At 41.0% G+C, this 23,646-nt stretch overlaps 1 protein-coding gene across 1 annotated transcript; it reads right to left on the reverse strand.

The window, feature by feature from the left end:
- Positions 1-2,431: 2,431 nt before the first annotated feature.
- Dapl1 (death associated protein like 1) lies at positions 2,432-23,533 on the reverse strand. Its single transcript, XM_010606786.3, has 4 exons — positions 23,460-23,533; positions 13,797-13,884; positions 11,242-11,302; positions 2,432-2,681 (listed from the first exon to the last, which is right to left on the reverse strand). Exons 1-4 carry the CDS (start codon positions 23,515-23,517, stop codon positions 2,565-2,567), a joined length of 324 nt encoding a protein of 107 aa, XP_010605088.1. The 5' UTR covers positions 23,518-23,533; the 3' UTR covers positions 2,432-2,564.
- Between the last annotated feature and the right edge of the window lie 113 nt (positions 23,534-23,646).

Consider the following 23,646-nt stretch of genomic DNA (forward strand, 5'->3'; position numbering starts at 1 on the left):
TTGTTTGCCCACAGCAGCTTCCTGTACTTCTTGTTTACTCACAGCAACTCCGTGTTTGCCTGGCTCTGTCCCTCAGCCTGAGAGCCACCTCCACGTTCGCTGCCTGGCTCTCCCTGCTGCTCTCTGATTACCCAGCAGTCCTTTCGGGTGTCACGGGCTCAGCATTGTTTGTTGTGGCTCTTGTAGCTATTATAGCAAAGCTAGCCTCCGTTGTATGGTGAAAGATTATTGGTGGTTTACATAAGTACTCCCTTTGCTCCACAGTATTTGTGCAGATTCAGTTTACAGAGAGATGGGGAGAGAGAGAGAGGAGATGGAGGGAGAGGGAGAGGGAGGGGAGGAGGGGAGTGGGGGAGGAGGAGGGAGAGGCAGGGAGAGGCAGGGAGAGAGAACAGGCACACACAAATGCTTATTTTTTAGAGATAATATGCTCAGGATGAAATTATATGATGTTTGGAATTTGCTCCTAAACAACACAGAAGGAGAGAAAAGGGAAAGGACGAAAGGGATGGATACTATTCCTAAAATAAGCTTAGCCACATTGTTGAAGCTCTGTGATGGATACGTGGAATTTAATAGTTACTTTGATATTGATCCAACCTTTGTGAATCACATGAATTATTGACCTCCACAGACCATGTTTTTCTTCTTTTTCTTTTTTCCTTCCTCCCTTTTCCCCTTCCGTTCCCCTCCCTTCCTCCCTGCTGCCCTCCCTCTTCCCCTTCTTATTTTCTTCAGTATTGGGGATTAAACCCACAGCCCTTTTCACTGAGCTGTATCCCCAGCCCATTTTTTAAATTTGGAGACAGGGTCTTGCTAAGTGGTTAAGTTGCTCAGGCTGGGCCTGAGCTTGAGAGCCTCCTATCTCAACCTCCCCGAATGCTGGGCTCATGAAGGTGCACACCACCCTGCTTGGCCTCCGTAGCCCACTTTTTTCTTGACACCATAAGACTCTCTAATGATTTCTTGAGCCCAATCCATAGCACCCTCTCTTGCAGCCATGTCCAAATTCTCTCTTCCTACTGAGTTTTTGGTATGTCTTTGACTCTTTGATCTAAGATCCTGGTGGCAGGACAGTGACTTACTTATCTTTGTCCTAGTGCTTACTACAGAATTCATTGAACTCAACTGAAATGAGCTAAAGAAAAGTATCTGCCAGTTAATCCTCAGTCTGTGGGCATTGTCCCCCGTTGTAACCCCGACTTCCTCTGGGGTTACACCTCTGGGAGCTCCTCACAGTAAATCCATGCAGGGCTTTTCTCCTCAGTGGGGGGAAGGAACAGAATCCTCTCATAGAATCCTGTCATGGGCCTGGTCCTTTTTCTTTTTGCCTTCTCCATGATCATTCCAAGGGCTAGGAACTGAGGTAAACCAAGTTGGGGTGGTTAGAACTGTCTTACTGATTCTTGCTGGCATTGCCTGAAGGCTTAAGATTGTCTCAAATAATTCTCTCTCTTTTTTTTCAAACAATTCTCTTATTCCCCAAAAAAGAGCCAAATAGTGCAGCAGAGGTGATAGGGTGAGCCCTGGTGACTACTGGCTTTTAGCCAATTCCTTTGGATTTCCAGGAATCAGAGACACCTGGCTTGGTACCAAGTCAGACTCCAAGCTTTGTCAATTGATGGACTAAAGCACCAACCCCTTTGGGGTGAAAAGAAGAGCTGAATGTTGAATAGCATGATCAGTTAGGAGTGTGGCATGGGGGGCAGTGAGTGACATCTAATCTCTGTGGAGAAGAATGTGGTTGTTTCTCCCTATCCTCTGAGGATACCCTTTGCTGTTCACATGTGAGACTCTGAAGTGTATGTGGGTGAATGGTGGAGGGGCAAGAGAGACAGAGCAGGCTCAGTTATGACAACATTTTCTTTCCTATCCTTCCTCCAGTGAAAATCAACTTCTACAGCCCCAACCACCTTGCCCTTTATTATCACAATTGCCTTGATTCTAAAGTATTAACTTCATGGGAGACACTCAGCAGATCTTCTGCTGAAATGATATAGCTCTACCTTCCATCTTTGAGTGCTTGGCAGAAGAGAATATGTTTGTAATTAATTTAATTTTTTCATTTTTCCTCATCAAATCTTCAAAACAAACTAAGTTCTTGCATAGGAAACTTGAAAACACAAGTAAAAATCCTAAGTGCAAAAAACTGAGAAAAGTCATTCTTTATGCTTGCATAGAACACTGGTTTTTGCAAAGCTCAGTGTGCTCCTCTCTAACCTTTGCCTGCAGAGAGAACTTAGTGTGGGTAGAATAACCCAGGATCAGCATCCAGGAGGAGAGTGCTGACCAGGGTGAGGGATGGAATCGCCAGGTGTCTGGCTTCTTCATTTACTCTACGTATGTAAATATCAGTGGGACCCTGACACACACCAAAAGGAGGCAGAGGAATGCACTGGATTTGCAATTTTAGGTGCTTTATTACCTAAAGTCAACTGGGAAGATACAAGAGCTGTTTTAATTACCAAGCAAGTCCGCTAGGCCTCTGGACAGTTTGAATCCTTCTTGCTAAGCTGCCAGGTAACTGAAGCAGTCGGTGAGTTGGCTGTGTTTTATATCCCGGCTTAACATTTTCGAGGCTGCTGAATAATGTAGATCCTTTTCAGTGGAGCGACCTTCTCCAGAGCAGGCGTGGGTTTTTGATGTGCTATGTGCACTATTGCCGGAAATTTATGGTTGAGCTAAAGGAAGGAAGGAAAAAAAAATAACCACACTGGGTCTTTTTGACCATGAAATATTAAAGTAGTAGAAAGCACTATAGATGGTCAGGAGAATTGTATAATTTTGTTTATTTCCTTGACAATATCTCTTTTTTCCATTCCACTTCCAGCCCGGGGCCATTGGAGTACATGTTATACTGACTTTTCCCTCACTCATCTTGAATTAAAAAAAATTTAAAATATATGACATATAATAGAATATATATGTATGTGGGTACTTTTTATTTTTATTTTTTTGGTGCTTGGGGTCAAACTCAGGGCCTTCTGCATGCTAGGCAGGTTTTCTACCACTGAGTCACACCCAGAGATTTGTACATATGTTTTGAAGCAACATTTTAAAGCAGAGGGCTGAGGAAACAGCTCAGTAGTAGGACCCTTACCTAATAGGTATGAGGTTTGAGCCCTTGCACTGACAAGTAAAAGAGCAGAAATGGTTAATGAGATGTGCATCAATGCTTAGTACCATTAGCAATGATTCCGGCATGAGTGTGCATATGTGGGTCCCCACATTTGACTTTGGAAAAGGTTCTGGGGCAGGAGAACCCTTCATTTATCTAAAGACTAGGAATAGAGGTCCTCTGAAAGAAGTTAGGAAGGGTTAATATTATTTATTAGGTCAGGCCGTGAAATACTGCCGTTTTTTATGTTAAAAACAGTGTGACTTTGGCCATTGCATGAGGTTCAAGCAAATAGCCTAGTGAAGAAAGACTGATAGGTTCAGGTAACGAAAGCTCTCACTAGTCACCTCGACTGAAGACAGTGACGAGGAAGTCGGCTTACATGGATGTACGTGCACACAGACTGAGACTTGGTGACAGTAAGAAGAATTTTCTGTGGAACCAAGAGACCTTCTGGAACTTAAGTGAAGGGTGCCCAGTGCTGCTGAGCACTTCACACGTGGTTCTCCTAGGAGGAGAATTGGGATCCTGGGACCTTTTGAGTCTATTCGAGGTTTTGATATCCAAGCCCATCAATGCGGGCTAAGGACACCCTCTAGTCAACAAGGAAGGGGTGTGTCAGCTTACTAGGAATTTAACTTACCTCTATAAATCTTAAGTCCCCTTGCCTTGACACTCAAATTAAATAACAGAGGAGATAAACTGTCATGACCCCAAGCATCACATTGTTTATGGTTTGTTTGGGTTTTCTAAGGCAGGGAAAACGAATGTGTTTTATATCTCTTCTCAAATATCCCTGCCAGGCCATGGGCACATAGCTGCTCCTTTCATGTGCAATTTGACTCTAAAAGTCCTTTCTTCTTGGTCTTGAAAAATTAAACACACTAGAAGATTATACACTGCAGCGTTAACAATGGTTATCTCTGGGGGATAGAATCATAGCAGTTCCTAGTCTTTGTTTTACTTATCAGTATTTGTGTCATTTTTTTCTTTTACAATGAACAGATACAAGTTATATACCAATTAAGCCTAAGAATTGTCTCTGCTGATATTCTATCATAATGGAAAAATATAATTGATGAATTGGTCATAAATATTGCTTTTGAGACTGAAAAAGAGCTGGGAACATTTTTTTTTTTAGGTCAGACTATTTATCAGTGCATGTGATATGCATTTTATACTGTGTTAAGGGTGTTTTGTCTTGCTTTTCTTTTAACATTAGAACCAGAAGGAAATACAAGAGGTCACTTCAGTAGTTTGCTTCCAGACTGGGTGTTTTTAGTCTCTACTAAAACAGATGGGTTATTTCAGTTTAGCTTTAAATCACATTCAAGAGGGTACAAGTAGGAAGAATAATTTAGCAATTTACTTAAGGTCAGAGGTAAGGTAAAAGGGAGTGATAAAAGAAACAAATAATTCTGATATAACAGAGACCTGGGCAATTAGCTAGGGTGAGTGGGCCAAGAGGACAAGTTGGGACTGGAAGGGAGAAAGCCACTTGTTGACCATTGTTCCGAGAGAGAGAGAGAGAGAGAGAGAGAGAGAGATGATGATGATGATGATGATGATGAGTGGAGGTGGAAAAGGAAAGGGAGAACTATGTTAGAACACACTTGTTGCTTAATTCAGCATTGATTTGTTATTTGGTCATCTACAGGATGAGCACTACAATTTAGAGCCTAATATGTCTTAGTCTTTTACAAAATTCTAATAAAATATAAAACTAACCATTTAAACATATGCATGGTTCAGTGGCATTACGTACATGCACACTTTTGGGCCACCATCACGGTCATCCATCTCCAGAACATTTTAATTATCACAGTCTGAAACTTAGCACACACTAAACAGTGACTCCCACCCCATTTTCCCCCAGTCCCTGGTGTCTGATGACTCTAGTGCCTTACACAAGTGGAGTTTATGCAATATTTGGCCTTTTGTGCCTTGCTTACTTTACTTAGCATAATAAATTCAAAGATCATTTTTCTTAAGGTTGAATGATATTCCATTGGATGTTTATACCACATTCTGTTTATCCTTTCACTATCCACAGCTACTTGGGAGGAGGTTGTTTCCACTTTTAGGTCATTGGGAATGGTGCTGCTATGAACACTGGTGTGCAAATAAGTGTTCAGGACCCTACTTTCATTTTTGGGGTGTACATCCAGAAGTGGAATTGCTGGATCATATGACAGTTCTATTTTAACTTGTTTTAGGACTACCATATTGTTTTCTACAGTGGCCATACCATATTACATGCTTATTAGTGATGCTCAAATACTAGAGATTATATTTTCACTAGGGATGTTTAGAAGCACTTTTCAATCCTGCTCAGAAGGGGAATGCCACTCATTAGAATGAATTGGAGACCAAGTCAGTCCCTAGAGCCTGTTGGTCATATGAGAATCAGTGTGGGAAAATTTAGGGGGGAAAAGAAAAGCAACAGGATTGAGAAGGAAGTTGATGTAATTCTGCTAAAGATAACAGCCTTAGAGAAGCTGCCTATAATTGTTAATCTACAAGTATACAGTACCAGAGTACCAGAGTTTTCTAACAACTCTTGAAAATATGATGCTAGAGAGTCAGATTCTCATTCTCATATACCACCCTGTCAATCAGGAACATCCTTATGTTGAAGGCTCTGTGGTGTTGGGGGAGAGTCTATAGTCTTCCATCAGAATTGTGAGACTGTAAATAAGAGGACCAGTCTCTAAATGCACCAATTCTTTGCTGTAGATTTTGTATTAATAGGGTCAGGAAGATTTCATTTTCAAGTTTGAGCTAGAAATATGGAGAAACAGCTTTCCAGAGTACAGTCTACAGCCAGTTGCATTTTAGCCTGGCATCTTAACTTTGGGGAAGCTTTGGAATTTTCATCATTAGCCTTTGTAAAATGATAGTGTTTGTAGAATGAAAGGTGTCTCTTCTCTGATTCATTAATTAAGATAGAATCTAACGGAAGCGCATAAGAGGAAGACTTCAAGGGCCGTGTAAATACGTAGGGATCCTGTCTTACTGAGGGTTCATCACAGGGGCAACACATGAAACTTGAAAAGCAGATCAAGAGAAACTCCCACGTTGAGAATTTACCTTCATAGTGGGTAGCTGTGACTTCAAAACCTGTATTTTTAGTTTCAAAGAAAAAGCAAAGAAACTATGATAGAGGTGTTTGATTGGAGCTGTGAAAGAAATTCTAGAAGGGAGGAAATCAGCTGCATGCTCTGCTTTAGAGCCTGAAGTTACATGGCTTGTGCAGGCAGCAGTGCTTCCATTCATCTTTGCAGAGTGTTAACTTCCAGCTCCAGTGTTGACACTTAAATTTCCACACCCTGTTAAGCAAAGTGCTTAAAACAAAACGTTCTGCTCCCGTCCATGAAATTCAAGGATACTCCTACGGTGATGTTAATCTACAGAACAAGAGGAACCTTTTAAAATGTGCACATGCCTTTGATAGCTTTCTCTCCCCCAGGATCTCTTTTCCCATACATCTGGCTGTCTTTGGTGATTCTGACCCCAGAGTCTGGCAACTTGAAAAAAGTTAACCAGACTTCATTTCACATTCTGCCTCCCTTTTTACCCTAACCCAACTGCATTACTGATGTTTTAACTGGATACTTTTATGTACTAGGAAGCATCGCAACCATTGCCAAATTGAATTTCCACAACCGTCCAGATAATTAGTACATTTGGCAGCATTGTCTTTTCATTCCCTGACCTAAAAAAGTTTTAAAATTAAATGAGCGACTACAAATCTCAGTGGAACTACCTGACATCTAAAAGACCAAAAGTAGTAGGTAGAATTTGGTTTAACTCCAGGTCTCCCAGGTTTTTGGCCCAGAGAGTTTACAGGCTGCATAACACCTTTTCTGCAGGAACATCATGTCACATGGTCAGCCACTGGGTGACTTGAATACTGTCATTAGTTAGCAGTGGAGAGGTGCAGGAGAGCTGGCAGCTGGAGAGGCAGGGAGGGAAAGAGAAGCGGGTGGGAGAAGTACCTGGAGAGTGGCTGGAGAAACAGTGAGAAGGGAAAGTTTAGCTGAGTCCCCACTTAAGATGTGTACAACTCCGATCCCTTGCGGATTGGCTTTCAAATTTTAAACTTCTAAAGTAGGGTACCCAGAGATAGCATAAAATTGAAATTTTCTGTGATGACTGAACGGTTGATGAGATCCTATGGACAGAAGTTGTCTTAAACTCTTATGTTCTTAAAATAGGTATAAGAAATAACATGGGTTCTTGGGAATAAACATAATTATAACCAAGGACGTGAATGAATGCTAATAAATGAAGGGATTACCAATTCTGGTTCTGTGTTTCTTTTAAATGATGGGGAGTCACTAGATCTCCATGCCTGTATGTATTGTGGGACGTATCACTATAGTTCAGGGGAAATCTCTACCAAAAGATTTATATATGTATATCCATTTCCTTGTATGTCATTTTATATGTCAGCCTGTATAATTTATACAGACACTCTTTATTTTTAAAAGTCAAACTATCATTTACCTACAATAAAATTTACCCATTATGGTATACTGCTTTATGAGTTTTGACAAATGCATACAGTCTATGACCACCACCGTGCACAGTTCTATCCCATCAGGCCCCCAAATCCTCTCCTGTCCACTGTGGGCAACCCCTCTCCCCATCCCAGTCCCTAACACCCCCTAACCCCAGGAGATCTAGGGGTTAGCCAGTCTCAACCTGAGATTGACCTATCCCTCTATGCTTCTGAACTACAGAGTCACAGGAGATTTCCCGTCTTTCGCTAACATATGAATCTCCATGTATGAGACAGTCACTTATGGTAATCTCAGAACTTATTTTGTCGCTGGCTCTTTATCCTTTGCTAGGGTGTCCAAGTGATGGAAGGATAGATGCATGCTGTGTACAGAAGCTAACGTTAACTGTACTAAGTACTTGGTGAATAGTATTTAACTTCCTTTGATCCTCACAATATCCCTGTGAAGTTCCCTGTACTGATGAGGAAGGAGAAGCACAGAAAACCGAAGGCATCTGGCCTAGTGATTGAGTGAGTGAGTGTCAGAGACAGCCTCTCCTCTCTGCTGACCCGCATTCTTAACTACAGTCCTATGCCAAGAGACACTGAGCTGAGCAGGAAAGCCAGTTGAAAAAAAAATAGGTATAGGGTTGGGAGTATAGCTCATTGCTAGAGTGCTTGCCTACTACATTAGGCTGTGGATTGTACCCCTAGCACTCTTTTAAAAAAAATATAGTTGCTGCTAGAAATAGTTATAACAGAGTACCATCTCGATACAACTTGTTTATTATTATCTAGACATTATTCTTTTCATCTTTAACATAAAAAAGTGATACTTTTAGCCATAAACAGTGGCACCAGTTGTAATCCCAGCACTCTGAGGGGCTGAGGAAGGAGGATCATAAATTTGAGCTAGCCTGGGCAACTCAGTAGCCTATCTCAAAATTTTAAACAACAGGGAAGAGGGACAGAGATTGAGAGAGAGAGAGAGAAAGAGAGAGAGAGAGGGAGAGAAAGTAGCTCAATGTGAAGGCCCAGTACTGTAAAAAACCAAAAAACCAAAAAACCAAAACCAAAACCAATAAAAAACCCACAACAAAAATACCCAAAATACAAAAGTGATACTTTTTATGGAGTAAGAACCCTTTGTGTTATAGATGTAAGAATAAGCATCTATAGAAACATAATATGGACCCTCACATCATACTTTTGATTACTCTTTTTTAATATTTGGTTTTGATTACCATATACCCTGGGGGAATGTGCCTCTTCTGCCCAGTTGTACATGCCACTGTGGGCATTCTGCTGCCCCAAGGATGAGGCATTCAGTGGACAAGGGCCAGAGAATGAGGTGCTGGAGGAGGCAGCTTTTGTTACCCTGGCAGGGCCCTACCCATTGGCCTTGCTTCTGAAGCCAGGAGGGCAAAGTCACTTTGGTCTCACCCCTGATCATTTTGGGTGGAAGAACTAAGCCCTTGTGTTAGAAGACTGTGGCTCTTGCCCTATACAATCTTTCCCATAACATCATGTACCTTAGACACATATTTTCATTTCACTGTCATAACACCAGGGCTACCAACCTAACAGTGCAAAGAAGTTGCTAGGGAGCTAGCACTTTTCTAAGAGCCTCATGTCTGTAAACTCATTCCATATAATAAATCTGAGAGCTATAGACTCTGCCTTACCCTGGCTTTGAGAAGCCTGAGGCACAGGAAGAGGAATTTGCTTAAGGCCACAAAGATAGCAGGTGGTGGACGGGGACCCCAGAGACCAGCTGCATAGTTTCTGCTCTAATCTTTCTCAGGCTGAACTGATGGTTCTCAGACCCCTGAATTTGGCAAAACAAGGCCTTACAATGCGATATTTTGGCATCCAGATTGCTCAAACTAGAAAAACAGAGGCAGCCACTGTAGGGAGGGATATCTCCTCTCTTCCTAAAGGTCAGATCCTCCAGATTTCAGTTGTGATGGCTTCTGTAGTTATCCCCTAGGGGAGACTGAGGCATATTGCAGGCTAGAGAGCTGACAGCACACTAGGAGCCCAAACACACTTTGTCACCAGCCGTCACCTCTTTTTCAAACCCCTTCACCTCTCCTAAAAGTTATTTATTCTTACTTTAAATTGCCTGTATTTCCATATTCATTTCCCTTACAAAGCAGCTAGCTGTATAAGCTTCTAAGTCTCACTGGGTTTTTGGACACTTACTTTTCTTTCCTGTGCTGCTCCTTTGCTTGCAACAAGGTTGTATGGCTTTTCTCCTGTTAATCTGTCTGCAGGTTTATTCAGACTAAATGATCAAATCTCAGAAATGTGCAGGGAAAGTTTTAAACTCTCCTACAACGGCAAGTCTTCCTCTTACAGAGACCACCTTGTCCTTTCTCGTCAATAAATGTGTGCGTAGCAGAAAGTATGGTCTTCTATCATCTTGAATGTAATGTATTTGCCTCCTACAAATGGAATAAGGGCCCTTACTGAGCTTACCTACAAAATTCAGGAAAACATCCATTGAATAAAAAACAAAAACAAAAAACAAAAGAACTGCTGTCTACTTAGTAAGACTTTTCTAAGTTTCTCCAGCTTTCGGGGAGTATAGACTTAAAAACAGCAGCAGTCAGCTATCTTTATAAACAAACTTACTGGGTAAGCCCAGCTGGTGCCTAACCTTTTTCCAGCCCTAAACTCAACCCTCCACCACCCGTCCTAGCCTCAAATCTAGTGTTTTCTTATAGAAATGTTGAAACGGCGAGGAAGGCCACAAACTGCTGAATTCTCAATATCCAAGCTGCATTTTAAAAAAAACCAAAAAAACCCACGTCAATGTTTCCAAGAAATATTTGGGATGACAGAGTGAAGTTCTGCAAATTTAGCAGCACTTTTCTCACTGTATTTCCTGTTTTATTTTTTAAATGATTTATTAAATAGACACTAGGAAATTTGGAGAAACAGTTTTTATCACCCTAACCACTTGGCATTCCTCTGATAAAGAGATTTTTTTTTTTTTTTTTCACATGGACATCGAACCTCAGGGCTGGGAAGAAGCTTCCCGGTCATTGAAAGGGAATAGCGACGCTCAACAACTAGTCCACACACACCCATAGGTCCGACTGGAGATTTTATTCAGGAGGGCAGAAGGAGAAGGAGAAGAGGAAGAAGAGGAAGAAGAGGAAGAAGTGGAAGAGGAGGAAGAGAGAAGAGAAGAGCAGAACAGAGAGAGAAAGAGAGAAAGAGAGAAAGAGAGACAGAGAGAGAGAGAGAGAGAGAGAGAGAGAGAGAGGAAATGTTGGCTCATTTATTTGGGCTGAGAGCCAATGACTTCCTTACTAGGGTGGGACAGGCTATTCTTATCCTATCGCAAGCCAAGTTGCTCTTTGAAATTAGCGCCTTGCAGAAGCTCTGTTTCAGTTCTATGTGCTGACGTGATCTTGGGGAAAAAGGAAATTTAAGACAAGGGTTTAGGGGGTAGAAGAACCCGGAAGTCCAGCCCAAAATGGCAGTGTCACAAAATACTTTAACATGATCAATTCCCTAACAGTCATCAGCTCATGCACACAAGCAGCCTGACCCACCAGGTAAATTCTGAGCTGGAGCCTTGTATGATTCCCCTACCCTCACGGCTCACCTTGTCCTGTGTGTCATTCAGGGCATCCAAGGTCTGCATTTTCACAACATTTGCAATGGCACTGTGAAGATGAAAAGAAACTTCAAACAGGACTGAAAAACTCCCACTAAAGAGACTCAGTGATTTATACAGAGGCCTGTCTCAGTGACCTTCAAGCCTTTTCATGCTGCTTGGCAACACCTAGAAGACAAATACTCTGCCTCTGTGTACCCACATGCTACAACAAGCTTTGCAGGCCAAGTTACTATTATAATCGTTTTAAGACTTTCCACTGAAGTATAACACACATAGAAAAAAATACACTGTAAGCAAATTCACAAACTGAAAACACTACTTAGATCTGCGAGCCCTAAAGATAACCATCACCCTGACTTAGAGCCCCAAGAATTAGTTCTGTTTTTATACTTCATCCAATGAATAAAACATACTCTTGGATGCCTGGCTTCTCTCTCTCAGTCTATTTTGTAGGAGGGTTTCAGTCAAGGTTGAATCTGCAGGTCAGTGTCTGAAAGAAAAGTCTCTGCTTTGTATATTTTTTCCTACATGGTTTTTGCTGTGCAATAGAAGTTATTAGGGAGCAGACATAGACTGATGATGCTGAGAAATTTATTCCCTATGATATACTTTTAAACATCTATTTACCAAGAAGATGGAAGGAAAGTGTTTGTTCAGGAAAGAAAGCTCTTGTACGCACAAACTGGTTTAGGGGGAGTGACTTGCTGAGGCAGATTTACAGCAGAGAGACAGAGTGTGGTTTATGTATGTCTCAGGGTCTTTTAACACAAGGCTTCCTCTAGGAGCAGCCTTAGCCTTTTCATTCTTGTGATTTTTGGTTATTTTTGTTTAAAATGTCCCCTCTCCAATTCTGTAAACTTCAAGCCTCTATAACCCGATCTGTCCCTAGTAATAGGGGCAGCAGAGAGGCTCTCTCACCAGTTAAATTCTGTAGAGGTCCAATTCCCTTCTTTTAGTGACTACTAGAAAACAGTTACATTGTTAAGGATGGTACCAATCACCACTTTATTACTCTTGGGCTAACTCCTCTGCCTGCTTTCTCAGCTGATGTTAGGATTAAGAGTGAGTCCCCATTTTCCTAAGAGGCAGAGGAAGGAATGAGCTGTCCATTGGCTGTTCACAGAAGTCATTTCCAAGCTCAGACTTTTGAGTCCCTGAGCCTCTGGTCAGGCATGGTAACCATTGATTGAGGCTGATGCTAAAGTCTGGCTTTAGAAACAGAACCAGTCCCCTAAATTAACCAGCTTGTGATTCAACAACAGTGGGGTTCCGTTTCCATTGTGCTCTCACTATTCTAGAAGCTCCCTTGGTTGCTCAGGTGTGATTAATCAATCTTGGTGACTTACAGTTTTGCTTTCATCATGTGTTGTTTATTTTCTGATATGGGGAGAAATAAATGCCTTCCTCTTAATGGGGACAAATAGCTATTTCATTCTTATGTGAGGAGATAATTTGAAAATTCTTTCCAGAAATCAGGGAAAAAACTTGAAAAGCGATCTAACAATAGCTTTATATGAAAGAGCCAAAGGAATTCCTCATCAACTCTTTCTGAACAGCTTATCAACTCATCTATGCGGCCAGGGATTTGGCTCAGTGGTTCCACTGCCTGTTTTGCAAGCTCAAGGTCCTAAGTTCGATCCCTGGTACCAAAACAAACAAACAAACAAACAAAAAAAACCCAATCTGTGAAATCATCTTTAACAGTCTATGAAGTATCCCTCATCATGCTACTTGGAGGAGCCAGGTTGTGACTTTGTGTGTGTGTGTGTGTGTGTGTGTGTGTGTGTGTGTGTATGTGTGTTACTGAGAACAGAACCCAGGGCCTGGTCCAAGATGGCTAAGTACCCTATTATTGAGCTATATCCCTAGCATTTTATATCTTAAGACAGGGTCTTCAATTTGTGGTCCTCCTGACTCAGCCTTCTGAGTAGATGGGATTACAGGCTGTTCACCACTATGCAGTGCTGTTTATTCCTGTTTTAAATGTGCCCATTTTCCTTAACCAGGGCTTCAAGTGGTTGGGCCATTTTGTATGGGGTCCAGCCCACAGTTCTCTGCTTGCACAGAGGTCAAGGTCATGGCAGAAAGAGCAGGGGGAAACCAGTTTTAGTATCTAAATGCCTTCCGGCTATGCCAAATAAAGTAGCCATTATTTCTTACATAATCAAAACAAAACGGGCATTTATTTTTAATTCAGGAGATTTGCTTCAGCAGAAAACAAGTTATAAAAATGGGCTGTCAAGGGACAATATTTTACGAGCTGGTCTGAAAACAGAGGAAAAGGAGCATCAGGTTTGGATACATTTAGGGCTGTGCCTTTTAAGTAGGAGGCAGCTGGGCTAACTGCAGAGAGGAGAATGCGGGAGTCCTGATGGACCCACAAGGAGCCCCTAATTTGGCAGTTACTCTACGCAACTCATCCGGGAACTCCTCCCCCTTTGGCCTCCACTACACTGGGGCCTTCAGTTGTCCTGAAATAATGCTGGAGGCCGTCTTTCAAAATTCCTCGATGTGATAAGGAGAAATTAAGCCATCCCTACCTTGTTTTGTCTAATCCTATTTTCTTAGTGTGTTTCTCCAAGATGCCAATTTCTTGTTTTTTGGAAATTCGCATTCCTCCAGCTTTTACTGAAACAAATAAGTATCAACATGGAAGTTAGAACAGCTTTGTTGTTCAAAGTATGAATTTCGATTTGAAAAGAATTTTCGGACTTACTTTTTGAAGATCTAAAATTTTATCTAAAACAGCGCAATAAAAACATATTTTTCTCCCCGTGTAAAGCAGGTGGGGGCAGAGGAAGGGCTGAGGTCTACTTGTTTATACTCAGAGTGATGGACAGAGGTTGAAAAGAACAGGAGGTTACACCTTGGATTTGGGGAGGAGAATAACAACACACTCCCTTGAGCGTTTCACTGAAAACATTTTTTCTTGTTATCAAACCTATTGCATTCTTCAGTTTAGCAACCAACAATTACAGTGTGACCCTCTATTTTCCCACAAGATGAAAGCTTTTGTGTGCATTTCTTTCCCAACCAAAACTTTGAAAAGCCGGATTCTGAGAGATGAGCCAAACGCCGGGACATGCAGTGATGACAGACATTTAATTAAACCGAGGCGTTTCAAGGACCACCGGATCCCCACCTGCCACCCCAGCCCCTACACCTCCGTGTTGGCAGTGCTCAGAGGTCCTAGTGAATAATTAAGCTGCATTAATAGCCCTGCCATTCAAGAGATCAATTAGTGTTAATTAGGCTACAGATAACCTAAAAGCAATTCAAGTGTTTAACAACGTCAGATGAAATCAACTTTTGAAAAGGAATAAGCATTTCAGCTTGGAAGTCAAAGCAAATACTTTTTTCTGTCCCAGGAAATTTGTGCATCTAAAATCTGACAAGCTCAAAGAAGAAATAGCTAAATGGACATTGATTTGCTTGAACCTGTTAATTCTTTTTAATGAAAATACCACATGGGCAAATTTTGTGAAGCTAGGTCCAATAAAGTAAAGAATAAAACCGATTTTAAATCAATGCTCTTGTGAATTGACCTTATCATTGTTTTTTTAGAAAGTATTATTTAATTTATTTTTGGTTACATAATACATGCAGAAGGCACACAACTCAAACGCATAAAAAGGTCCGCATTCTCCTCCTCACCGTCATTTCACAACCTTTCAGATCATCTGTCCATATACTGCTAGTGTTTATTTCCTATCTTCATTCGCAGATATTGTATGAATTACTTTTTAAAAATGACAGCTTAGGAGACATGTTCTGCATTTTGTTTCTTAAGGATGACCAAATGTTTTGGAGAAAGCTCTATATTTCTATATCTATATTTGTGCTTTTTCTTTTAATATCTGCTACAGAATTCCACGATGTGAAATTAGCTTCACTTAATCAGTTTGCTAAATTGGACATTTCCTGTTTTTAGTCCATTGTATTATAAGCAACATTGCAGTGAATATATTTCATATTCACAATTTTGCACCAGTACAAGTATATTCATAGGGCAATTCCTAGAAGTTACTGTATTAGCTCTGAATTTGGAATTTTGTCAAGTCTTGCCAAAATACCCATTGCAGGGGTTGCTCCAGTTACAGTCTCACTTTATTATTTGTTCTCCTTTGCTACCTTTTCTTTGCAGAATTTTGCTAGCTATTCTTAAAAAAAAAAAACAAAAAAAACCCATGATTGAACTAAGGACCTTGCGAGGCAGGGACAGTGCCACTGAGCTAAATCCCTAGTCCCTAGCTATTCTTATTTATTTTTCTATGTTAATTTAAAAAACAGTTTGTCAAGTCCCTATAAAAAACCTTGTTGATATACACAGCACACACACACACACACACACACACACACACACAAATTCGTGGGTTTTTTGTGATATGGGGCATTGAACCTAGGGGTGTCTTACCACTGATCTATATCCCTAACCGTCTACCCCTGCTTTAAATTTTGAGACAAGGTCTTGTTAAGTTGTCCAGGCTGGCCTTGAACTTATAACCCTTCTCCTTCAGCTTTTGGAGTAGCAGGAACAGCAGGCATGTATCACTACTTCTGATTTCTTGGTGAAATTTTTTTAATGGTCTTGCTTTAAAGATATTTTAAAAAGGAAAAATTCATATCATTAGTTCCTGGTGGCTCTGTGTTCAAGAACACTGTCTTTCTCCACTGTTCATCTTTTTCTGGTTCCCGAATAACCTATTCACATAAATCTTGCATATTTGTTATTAGTTCAACTTCTAAGCATTTTTGTTGCTTAGATGGGGCCTATTCTTTCATACTTACTCTAACAGATTGTTATTGTTTTAAATGTTATTGATTGTATGCTTAAGAGTTACTGAATTCTCTTATTTCTCATTGTAGTTTCTGGTAGATTACCTTAGGTTGTCCAGGTTTTAAAAAAATGATATTTGCAGAGAATAATGCTCCCTCCTTTAGAATGTGTTAAATAGCGATGAGAGATATTTTTGCCTTTCTAAATTTTCTACCCATACTAGGGGGTTGAATTCAGGGGCAATCTGCCACTGAGCTATTTTCTATGGCCCTTAAATTTTTTTTTCAGCTTTAATTGAGTTTATTGGTACATTTTAGGGATACAGTACAGTAGTACAGTTACATTCATTGTTGGGATCTTGTACCTCTACATGACAGGTCTTGGTTCTCATTTTTTCCCCTTACCCCTGCCCTCCCTTCACCCCCTCCTCCCCTCCCCATCTACAACCACTTTATTTCCATCTTTTCTTTATCTCACATTTTTTTCTTTTCCCTTATTACCCTTCCCCTACCCATCTCACCTTCCCTACACCTTTAGCTCCTTTCTTCCCATTTCTAAATGTCAGTAATCTTATTAGGATCTTATGTATTATTACAGATTATTCACACCAGGGAAACTATTCAGTATTTACACATATGTGACTTATTTATTTTACTTAGGAGTATATCTTCAATATGTATCCACTTTCCTATGAATGAATCTATTTTCTCATTCTTTATGGCTGAGTAATATTCCATTTTATAGAAAAACCACATCTTTATCCAGTTTCCAATGGATGTGGCCCTTACATTTTTTTTAAAAATAATTTTGAGATGGTCTCTTGCTATGTTGCCCAGTGGAACTCAAACTTGAGCCACTGCCTCAGCCTCCAGAAGTGCTGGAATTATTGGTGTGTGCTGCCACACCGATTTGCCTTTCTAATTTTTAAGAGTTTCCTCATTATACATGGTGTGTGCATTGATGGGTTTCTTTTAATATATATGTTAATATATAGTGCCATATCTTTTCATGTTAAAAATATCCTTCTGTCATTTTCCTATTGGGCCTATGAATTAGGAATAGATGTTCAATTTCATTAAATGCTTTTCAGAATCATGGGTATTACCCTGTGAGTTTTTCTCTTACCTTAATGTAGCTCTTTATATTAATGGATATTTTTCTATGGAATCCTTTTTGGCACCCATGGAATAAACTCCATATGATCATTTAAATTACCATTTTAAATCGATTCTATAAGCCTCTCAGTAGAATTTTGTAATGTTAGATTCATTCTAGGAAAGACAATGCTAATCTCATACATGGTGTACTTTAAATTATACCATACATGAGTACAAACTCATCACCGATGGAAACCATATTATGTGGACACATCTGAACAGCACTGGCATACAGGAGGGAGGAACCGAGGGGTGGAATTTTTCAAGAGAATATCTGAGGCTTGTGTGCCTCTGTCAGAGGCACAGTGTCTCTTTGTAGCTCCATGGTCTATTTCCAAGAAGAATCAAATAAGAGATGTGGCGCTTGGGGCTCCAATAGATCTCTCAACAGTATTTTCCATTCTGCCGACGACAGTGATTTTCAAACATGGTGTGCTGTTTCTTTTGTTTTCCCAGGTGCTATTATTTCTACACATTTTCTTTTTTCTGGACTGACTTTTATCAACAACTGTAGATGCAAAACTTCTATGGTTAAAACAAGCAATAGTTACAAATGAGAAGACTTTTGGGAAGCTGAGTTCTTTAGGAACTCACTCATTTGGGAGGACATCGATGATCTGAGTAACCCAGAGGAGATGGGCCAGAGAGCAGGGAGCCAAGTCACACGGGGAACATGAGAGTCTGATGAGCTCATTGTTGAAGAAGCAAAAGTGCAAGAGGTCTCAGGATGCCATCTTCAAAGATCTGAAGGGCTATTGTGTGGGAGGAGGAACAGCTTCCTGGGGAGGAACTGATGTATCGTTGTAGACAGCCCTTCACATCCCCAGCTGTGTGACTGCTGTACTTTGGACATGGTTTGGGTTTATCCTCTGAGGGTTCGTGGGCTAGAAGCTTGGTGCTCAGTGTGGTAAAATTTGGAAGGGGATCTTTAAGAGGTGAGACCATGTGGAAAATCCTTAGGTCTCTTGGGAGTGTGCTCTTGGAAAGGATTGTCAGATTCCAGTCTCTCTCTTCCTTCCTCTTACATGTGTTCTTCTACAAGGTCCTTACTACAGCCAAGCTGCCAGTACCATGCTCTTGTCTCCAGAACTGTGAATGGTATAAACCCCTTTATTTATGTTAGCTTCCCTCAGCTACTGCGAAACAGCAATGACAACAAACAAAATAAACTGATGTAATAATCTTGAGATTATCCTAATCTCCTCTCAGACTCAGTTTCCATGTTCATGGTTGTTCTAGAGAACAGAGGTGACATACACACTGGGTACGTGGTAGACACTTAATAATTAGTAGTTCCTATTATTTAGATTCATTTTATGTGATTCCAGAGAAGGGAACGAAGACCAAATGATGGAAATTCTGGTATGTTAGCTAGGGTCTGGCTATACACAAGAGTTTGTGTTATTCAGTGTGAAATGTATTGCCAAGTATGATAAGTTCCTTGCTCTTCAGGGTACCAAAGTGAGGGAAAGAAATGCACTTGTCATGAGTACCTTAGGTGAATTCTGAGAAGTCTCTTAGAATTTCTAGTCAGGCTACATCATGATAATAAATGTTATTATTACAATTACTTGGACTGGTGATTGAGCCCAGGGAGTGCTGAGCTACAGCTGCAGCTCTTTTAAATTTTTATCTTGAGCTGGTGTCTTGCTAAGTTGCCCAAGCTGGCCTCAAACTTGGAATCCTACAGCCTGAACTTTCTGAGTAGCTAGGATTACAGGTGTGCATCATTATGCCTAGCCAGTAGATAATATTTATTTTAAAGTTCTTCATATGATTTTAATTCTTCGTAACTACCTCATTTTCCTCCCTTAAAAGAGCATAAGTTACCTAAATAAGAAATAAATGCCAAAAGACATAAAATGACCTGATGCAAGTATAAGAGTCTTTAGCCTCCACCTCTGTGCAGTCCTGGGGATGGTACCTGGGACCTTCTCACTGAGCTACATTACCGGGCTCCTTTTTAATTTTTGCTCATTTTTGAAGCAGGGTCTCACTAGGTTGCTAAGTTGCCAGGGCTGGGCTTGAACTTTTGATCCTCCTGCCTTAGAATGTTGTTTTCAGAGTGCTAGAATTATAAGCATGTGCCATCATGGCCAGGTGATTTCTTCATTTTTAGTAACAATAAAACAGACACATTTGGGAGGATATATTAAAAGGATTTCTCATTCCATTCAATAGTCTTTGAATCCTTTCTGTTATAGGGATGTGGCTGCTAACTCAGGGGTTAGAAAGCATAAGGAAATCACATCTTGGCTTTCTGGAACACAGCTGATACCAATCTTGTTCTTGGATGTAATCTCACTCTTAAGCGATATCTCATCTATGGAAGGTAGAAAGAAGCAGAAAGCAACATGCCCATACTGTAGACACTGAAGGCTTTCACCACAGGGGGCGCCTGAACCAGATGGAACCCCGTTGTGGAACAGTTACCTTTAATGCTCTCCTGGGAACACTGGTCACACTGGTCTCTGGGAAGTACTGTAGACCATTTACAACCCAATGCAGTCACAGTCTGGTCCATTTTTCTATACCAGATAAGACTGAGTCAAGGAATCTTTTTAAAGTCTCACTGCATCCAAATTAATCCATGTAAATTTCTAATCATTTCCACAACTCCACTATGGAACTATATTGACTTTTGAACTTTGGTAGAGAGACCAACTGAGCAAAGTAAATAGGCTCTTAAGTACAAACTTGCATACAATCACTTAAGGTAAGACTTTGGATCATTTCAGTAAGTAAAATGAAAAAAAAAGGAACGAGAGGCTGAAATGTAAGAGACATGCTATTTTGGATTATTTTGTTAGAAAAATCTAAGTTTATGTGGGGAAACTGAAGCTTTGTTTTTCTATCTCTGTGTAAGAGTTAATCTTGTGGTAGATTTTGTGGCTTTTAACTTTTCCAAAATAGTCCTTGTAGTTTTGAATTCTATATAATAGTTTTCCATCTTAGTTAAGATGTTTCAGACGTTTTGCGCACTTTTAGTTAGAGAGTAGTCAGGATAAGAACAAGCCTGCAAGAAACAGTTGTCCTTTTCCTTCACTAATCTGTGAAAAATGTGTGTGAAAAAATGGGAAGACACAGAGTTTATGCAAACTCTGCTTCATGACTGAAAATTTCTATTTGAAGATTTTAATTGAAAGTTAGACATTATAAAGATGCTTACTTTGCATTCACAGTTGATTTATATGCAAAATTTTGCTTGCCAAGCAAGACTCCCAAAACGCTCATTTAAAAAAAAAAGTTGTGGAACAAAGAGAGAAGGTTTGGGCATGAGACCAGCTTTATTTTCCAATCCCAGTCCCACTATCTTGGCTGTGTGGCTTTGGGCAAGTTCCTCAACCTTGCTGAGTTTCACTTTACTGCTCTGTGAAACATCATCCTAATCTATAACGGCAAGGCTGCTGCCAGGTCAAGAAGTTTCTGTGCTGCCCAGGTGCCCACTCATCTTTGAGCAAATGCCAGCCATTCTTGCAGTCCTCAAATGGCCGATATCCTACAATGTCTGGGGGGCAGAATCTTGCAACCTCTCTGTTCTAAACTCATAAATCTGTTCCCCTCAAGTTGAGCACATGGAATTGAGAGCGTCAGGCCTTTGTTTTGTTTTGCTTTTAGTAGCACTGGTCCTTATGCAGCTGTGGGAGTTTCTGGGTTCTGCATTCATTTCATACTTAGTGATAACCCCTTCCTTCGAGTTTTCCTCTCCCTTTAATAAGCCAGAAAACGTCTGTAGGTCTCTAGGTAATCAGTGATGGCCCTTCTGATGGCTCTGATTGATTCATCGTGAACCAAATTAAAAAGTGTAGGGAATATAGAAAAACTCATGAACAATAGCTGTGCTTTTCATCCATCAGGTATTTGGCTCCATGGACCCCTTCTCTATTCATATGTTTTGGGTACTGCTGTTTGTGTAATGGGGTTCTAATAAAACTAAGAGTGAGACAAACCAAAAAACCCAACAATTCAAAGCTATGTTTCCTAGAGCCCAGGACACCTCATGTTCAATATTGTCTTGTTTCACAGCATAAGTGCATAACCAGGGCTAATGGAGCTGCAATACATTATATTAGTACACACGAAAGAAAAACTGCTAAGCACTCCACACTTAGCGGGGAGGGTTACAGCTGGCTGACTTCTGAGTGGCTTCATTTTTAACTATGTTGGGGCGGGCATGAGTATCTTTTCCATTGCCATCTCCTTCTGTTCTGATGACTGCATCGTGCCTAATGCAGGTTGAACATCAGGGTGATTTGCAGTTGGGGAGGATAATTTCTGTTGACCGCAATGTGTTTTACTAGGCCAGCTTTTAAAGGAGTCAACATTCATGTGCCAGGTACTTTACAACTACTCCCTTAATTATTACACTGATGGTGCCTTGTCAGATTAATGGTATTTATCAACTCCCTTTCGAAGACAAGAGAATTGAGGCTCAGAGATGTAGAATGAAATTGAAGTTTTAAGTCAGGTCTGTCCGATTCTAAAAACGATGTCACACTTTCCCCATCCTATCACATTGGCCTCCCATTTTCAGGGATCTGTATCTTTCTTACTAAAATCAGGTGACGCTTTAACAGAATTTTGGTACCTAATTATTTTTGTCGCATAAATAAAACTTTGCACCATCCCAAACTATTCAGACTTAAAATATGTAGCAAGACCCGCTGAAGGATGAGGCTTCTTTGTTCTCTTGAGCGCGGTGGGGAGGCAAAAGTCTGCCTTCATCTCCATTTTAATTATCCCAAACCTCTTATCTACAGTGTCACAGTTCATAATAATTAATTGTCATGCCAGAGGCGTTGTGACATGCTTGATGGAGTCACAGTGTGCTATGTACACAGAGTAATTAGCAGTCATTAGTGGTGAGGACAGAAAATTCCTGGTGGTTTCATTTGGTTAAGTTTATCTCTGTATTTTTTGTGCACAAATGTAGTTTAGCAAGTCAAGCTGTGCCCTAACCATTGTATGAAGGATGGAATAGAAGTGCCAGGAAGAGAACAGGGTGTTTCTCTCTCTCTCTCTCTCTCTCTCTCTCTCTCTCTCTCTCTCTTTCATCTTAGATAATGATCTTCTCTTCCAATAATTTGCATGAATGGTTCCCCACGATTAATTAGCATCATTACCTTTAAATATAATGTTAACTACTGCTAAATTCAGTTACGTGTGTAAACTATCTGTAAACTTCCAAAGGAGGCCAGGCACAGTGACTAGACCTGGAAACCCACTTAGTAAAAACTCCTGACTCTTCAGCCAGCTGCCCACCAGGACACACTGAAATTGTGACAGGTCTGACTCTTTGCAAAGATTACATCTGCATTCACTTGCTTTCCTTCGCTGTGGCCAAGATATTGGAAATAACCGGGGCTTAAAGGTGCAAAGAATTATACCAACAACTACATTTTGTAGATGGAGAAAGGCAAGCATACAGTGGCTAAGCTTTTGAGGTCTTTCTTAAGGAAAGAAGGAAGGCAGTTGAAAGAACATAAAATTGACTAAAAATAGGCTGTTCATTCTTGCCAATCTATAGGAACATATGATTAAGTACAATAAAACTAATTCCCATATTCTGGAGAGTTGATGTAAATAGCATACTAAAAAGAAAGAAAAAGACAACTATGGATGCTTTGCAAAATATCTCGGTAGACACCTTTTCCAGTCAGCACACCTACCCTGTTCTTGTGACCTTATTAAAAAATGTTTCTCAGGCCGGGGATGTAGCTCAGTGGCACAGTGCCTGCCTGGCTAAGAGTGAGGCCCTGAGTTTGATTCCCAGCATACAGACAAAAAAATCTTCTCAATGTTGATGGGCAAACTACAGTCCTGATAACACTGCCCAACCCGAAAGCCTGAGGAGGGAGAGAGGGATGAGGTACATAGTGCAAGCGTTTTGGGGAGACTGGATCTGGGAATAGGAACCTCTGGGAGGAAGGTTTCCATGCCAGCAAGTCATGCAGGTGTGTGGTGTCTCAACCACCCTGCAGAGAGGGAGGGAAGAGGCAAGGTTCCTGCGTATCCCTTTCTGCAAGCTCTGAATCCCTGATACTCCCACTAGCGTTAGGTTTGATTCAGTAGGGGCCTGCCTGAAATCGCCCGTGGCTTCATGCCCAAGTTAAGGTGAATCAAAGGCAGGAGGAAGTCAGGCTGCAGGAGGTTGAGGTGAGACTGGGTGGTTGAGACCCTCGGCCTGCTGGGGTGCTGCTGTAGAGCACTGACAGAAGGAGGGGGAGCAGCTGCGGCTGTCTACAGGACAGAGGGCTGTGGGAGCCTACCTGCAGGAGGATGCCCCCCTTTGAGTGGAGATAGCAGGACTTGCACTTCATTTGCCATAGCTTGTGCCAGTGCCTTGCTGGTGGTGCTTTGTGGCTGCCCCACCACACCTGGCTTTATATGGGTAGAGGCGGGGCCCCCTCAGGGCGTGTGTGAGCAGCAGCACAGCTTGTCACCAGGTTCTTTGGG

Source organism: Fukomys damarensis, unplaced genomic scaffold, assembly GCF_012274545.1.
Source record: "Fukomys damarensis isolate Sample0158 unplaced genomic scaffold, DMR_v1.0_HiC HiC_scaffold_26, whole genome shotgun sequence".
Lineage (NCBI taxonomy): Eukaryota > Metazoa > Chordata > Mammalia > Rodentia > Bathyergidae > Fukomys > Fukomys damarensis.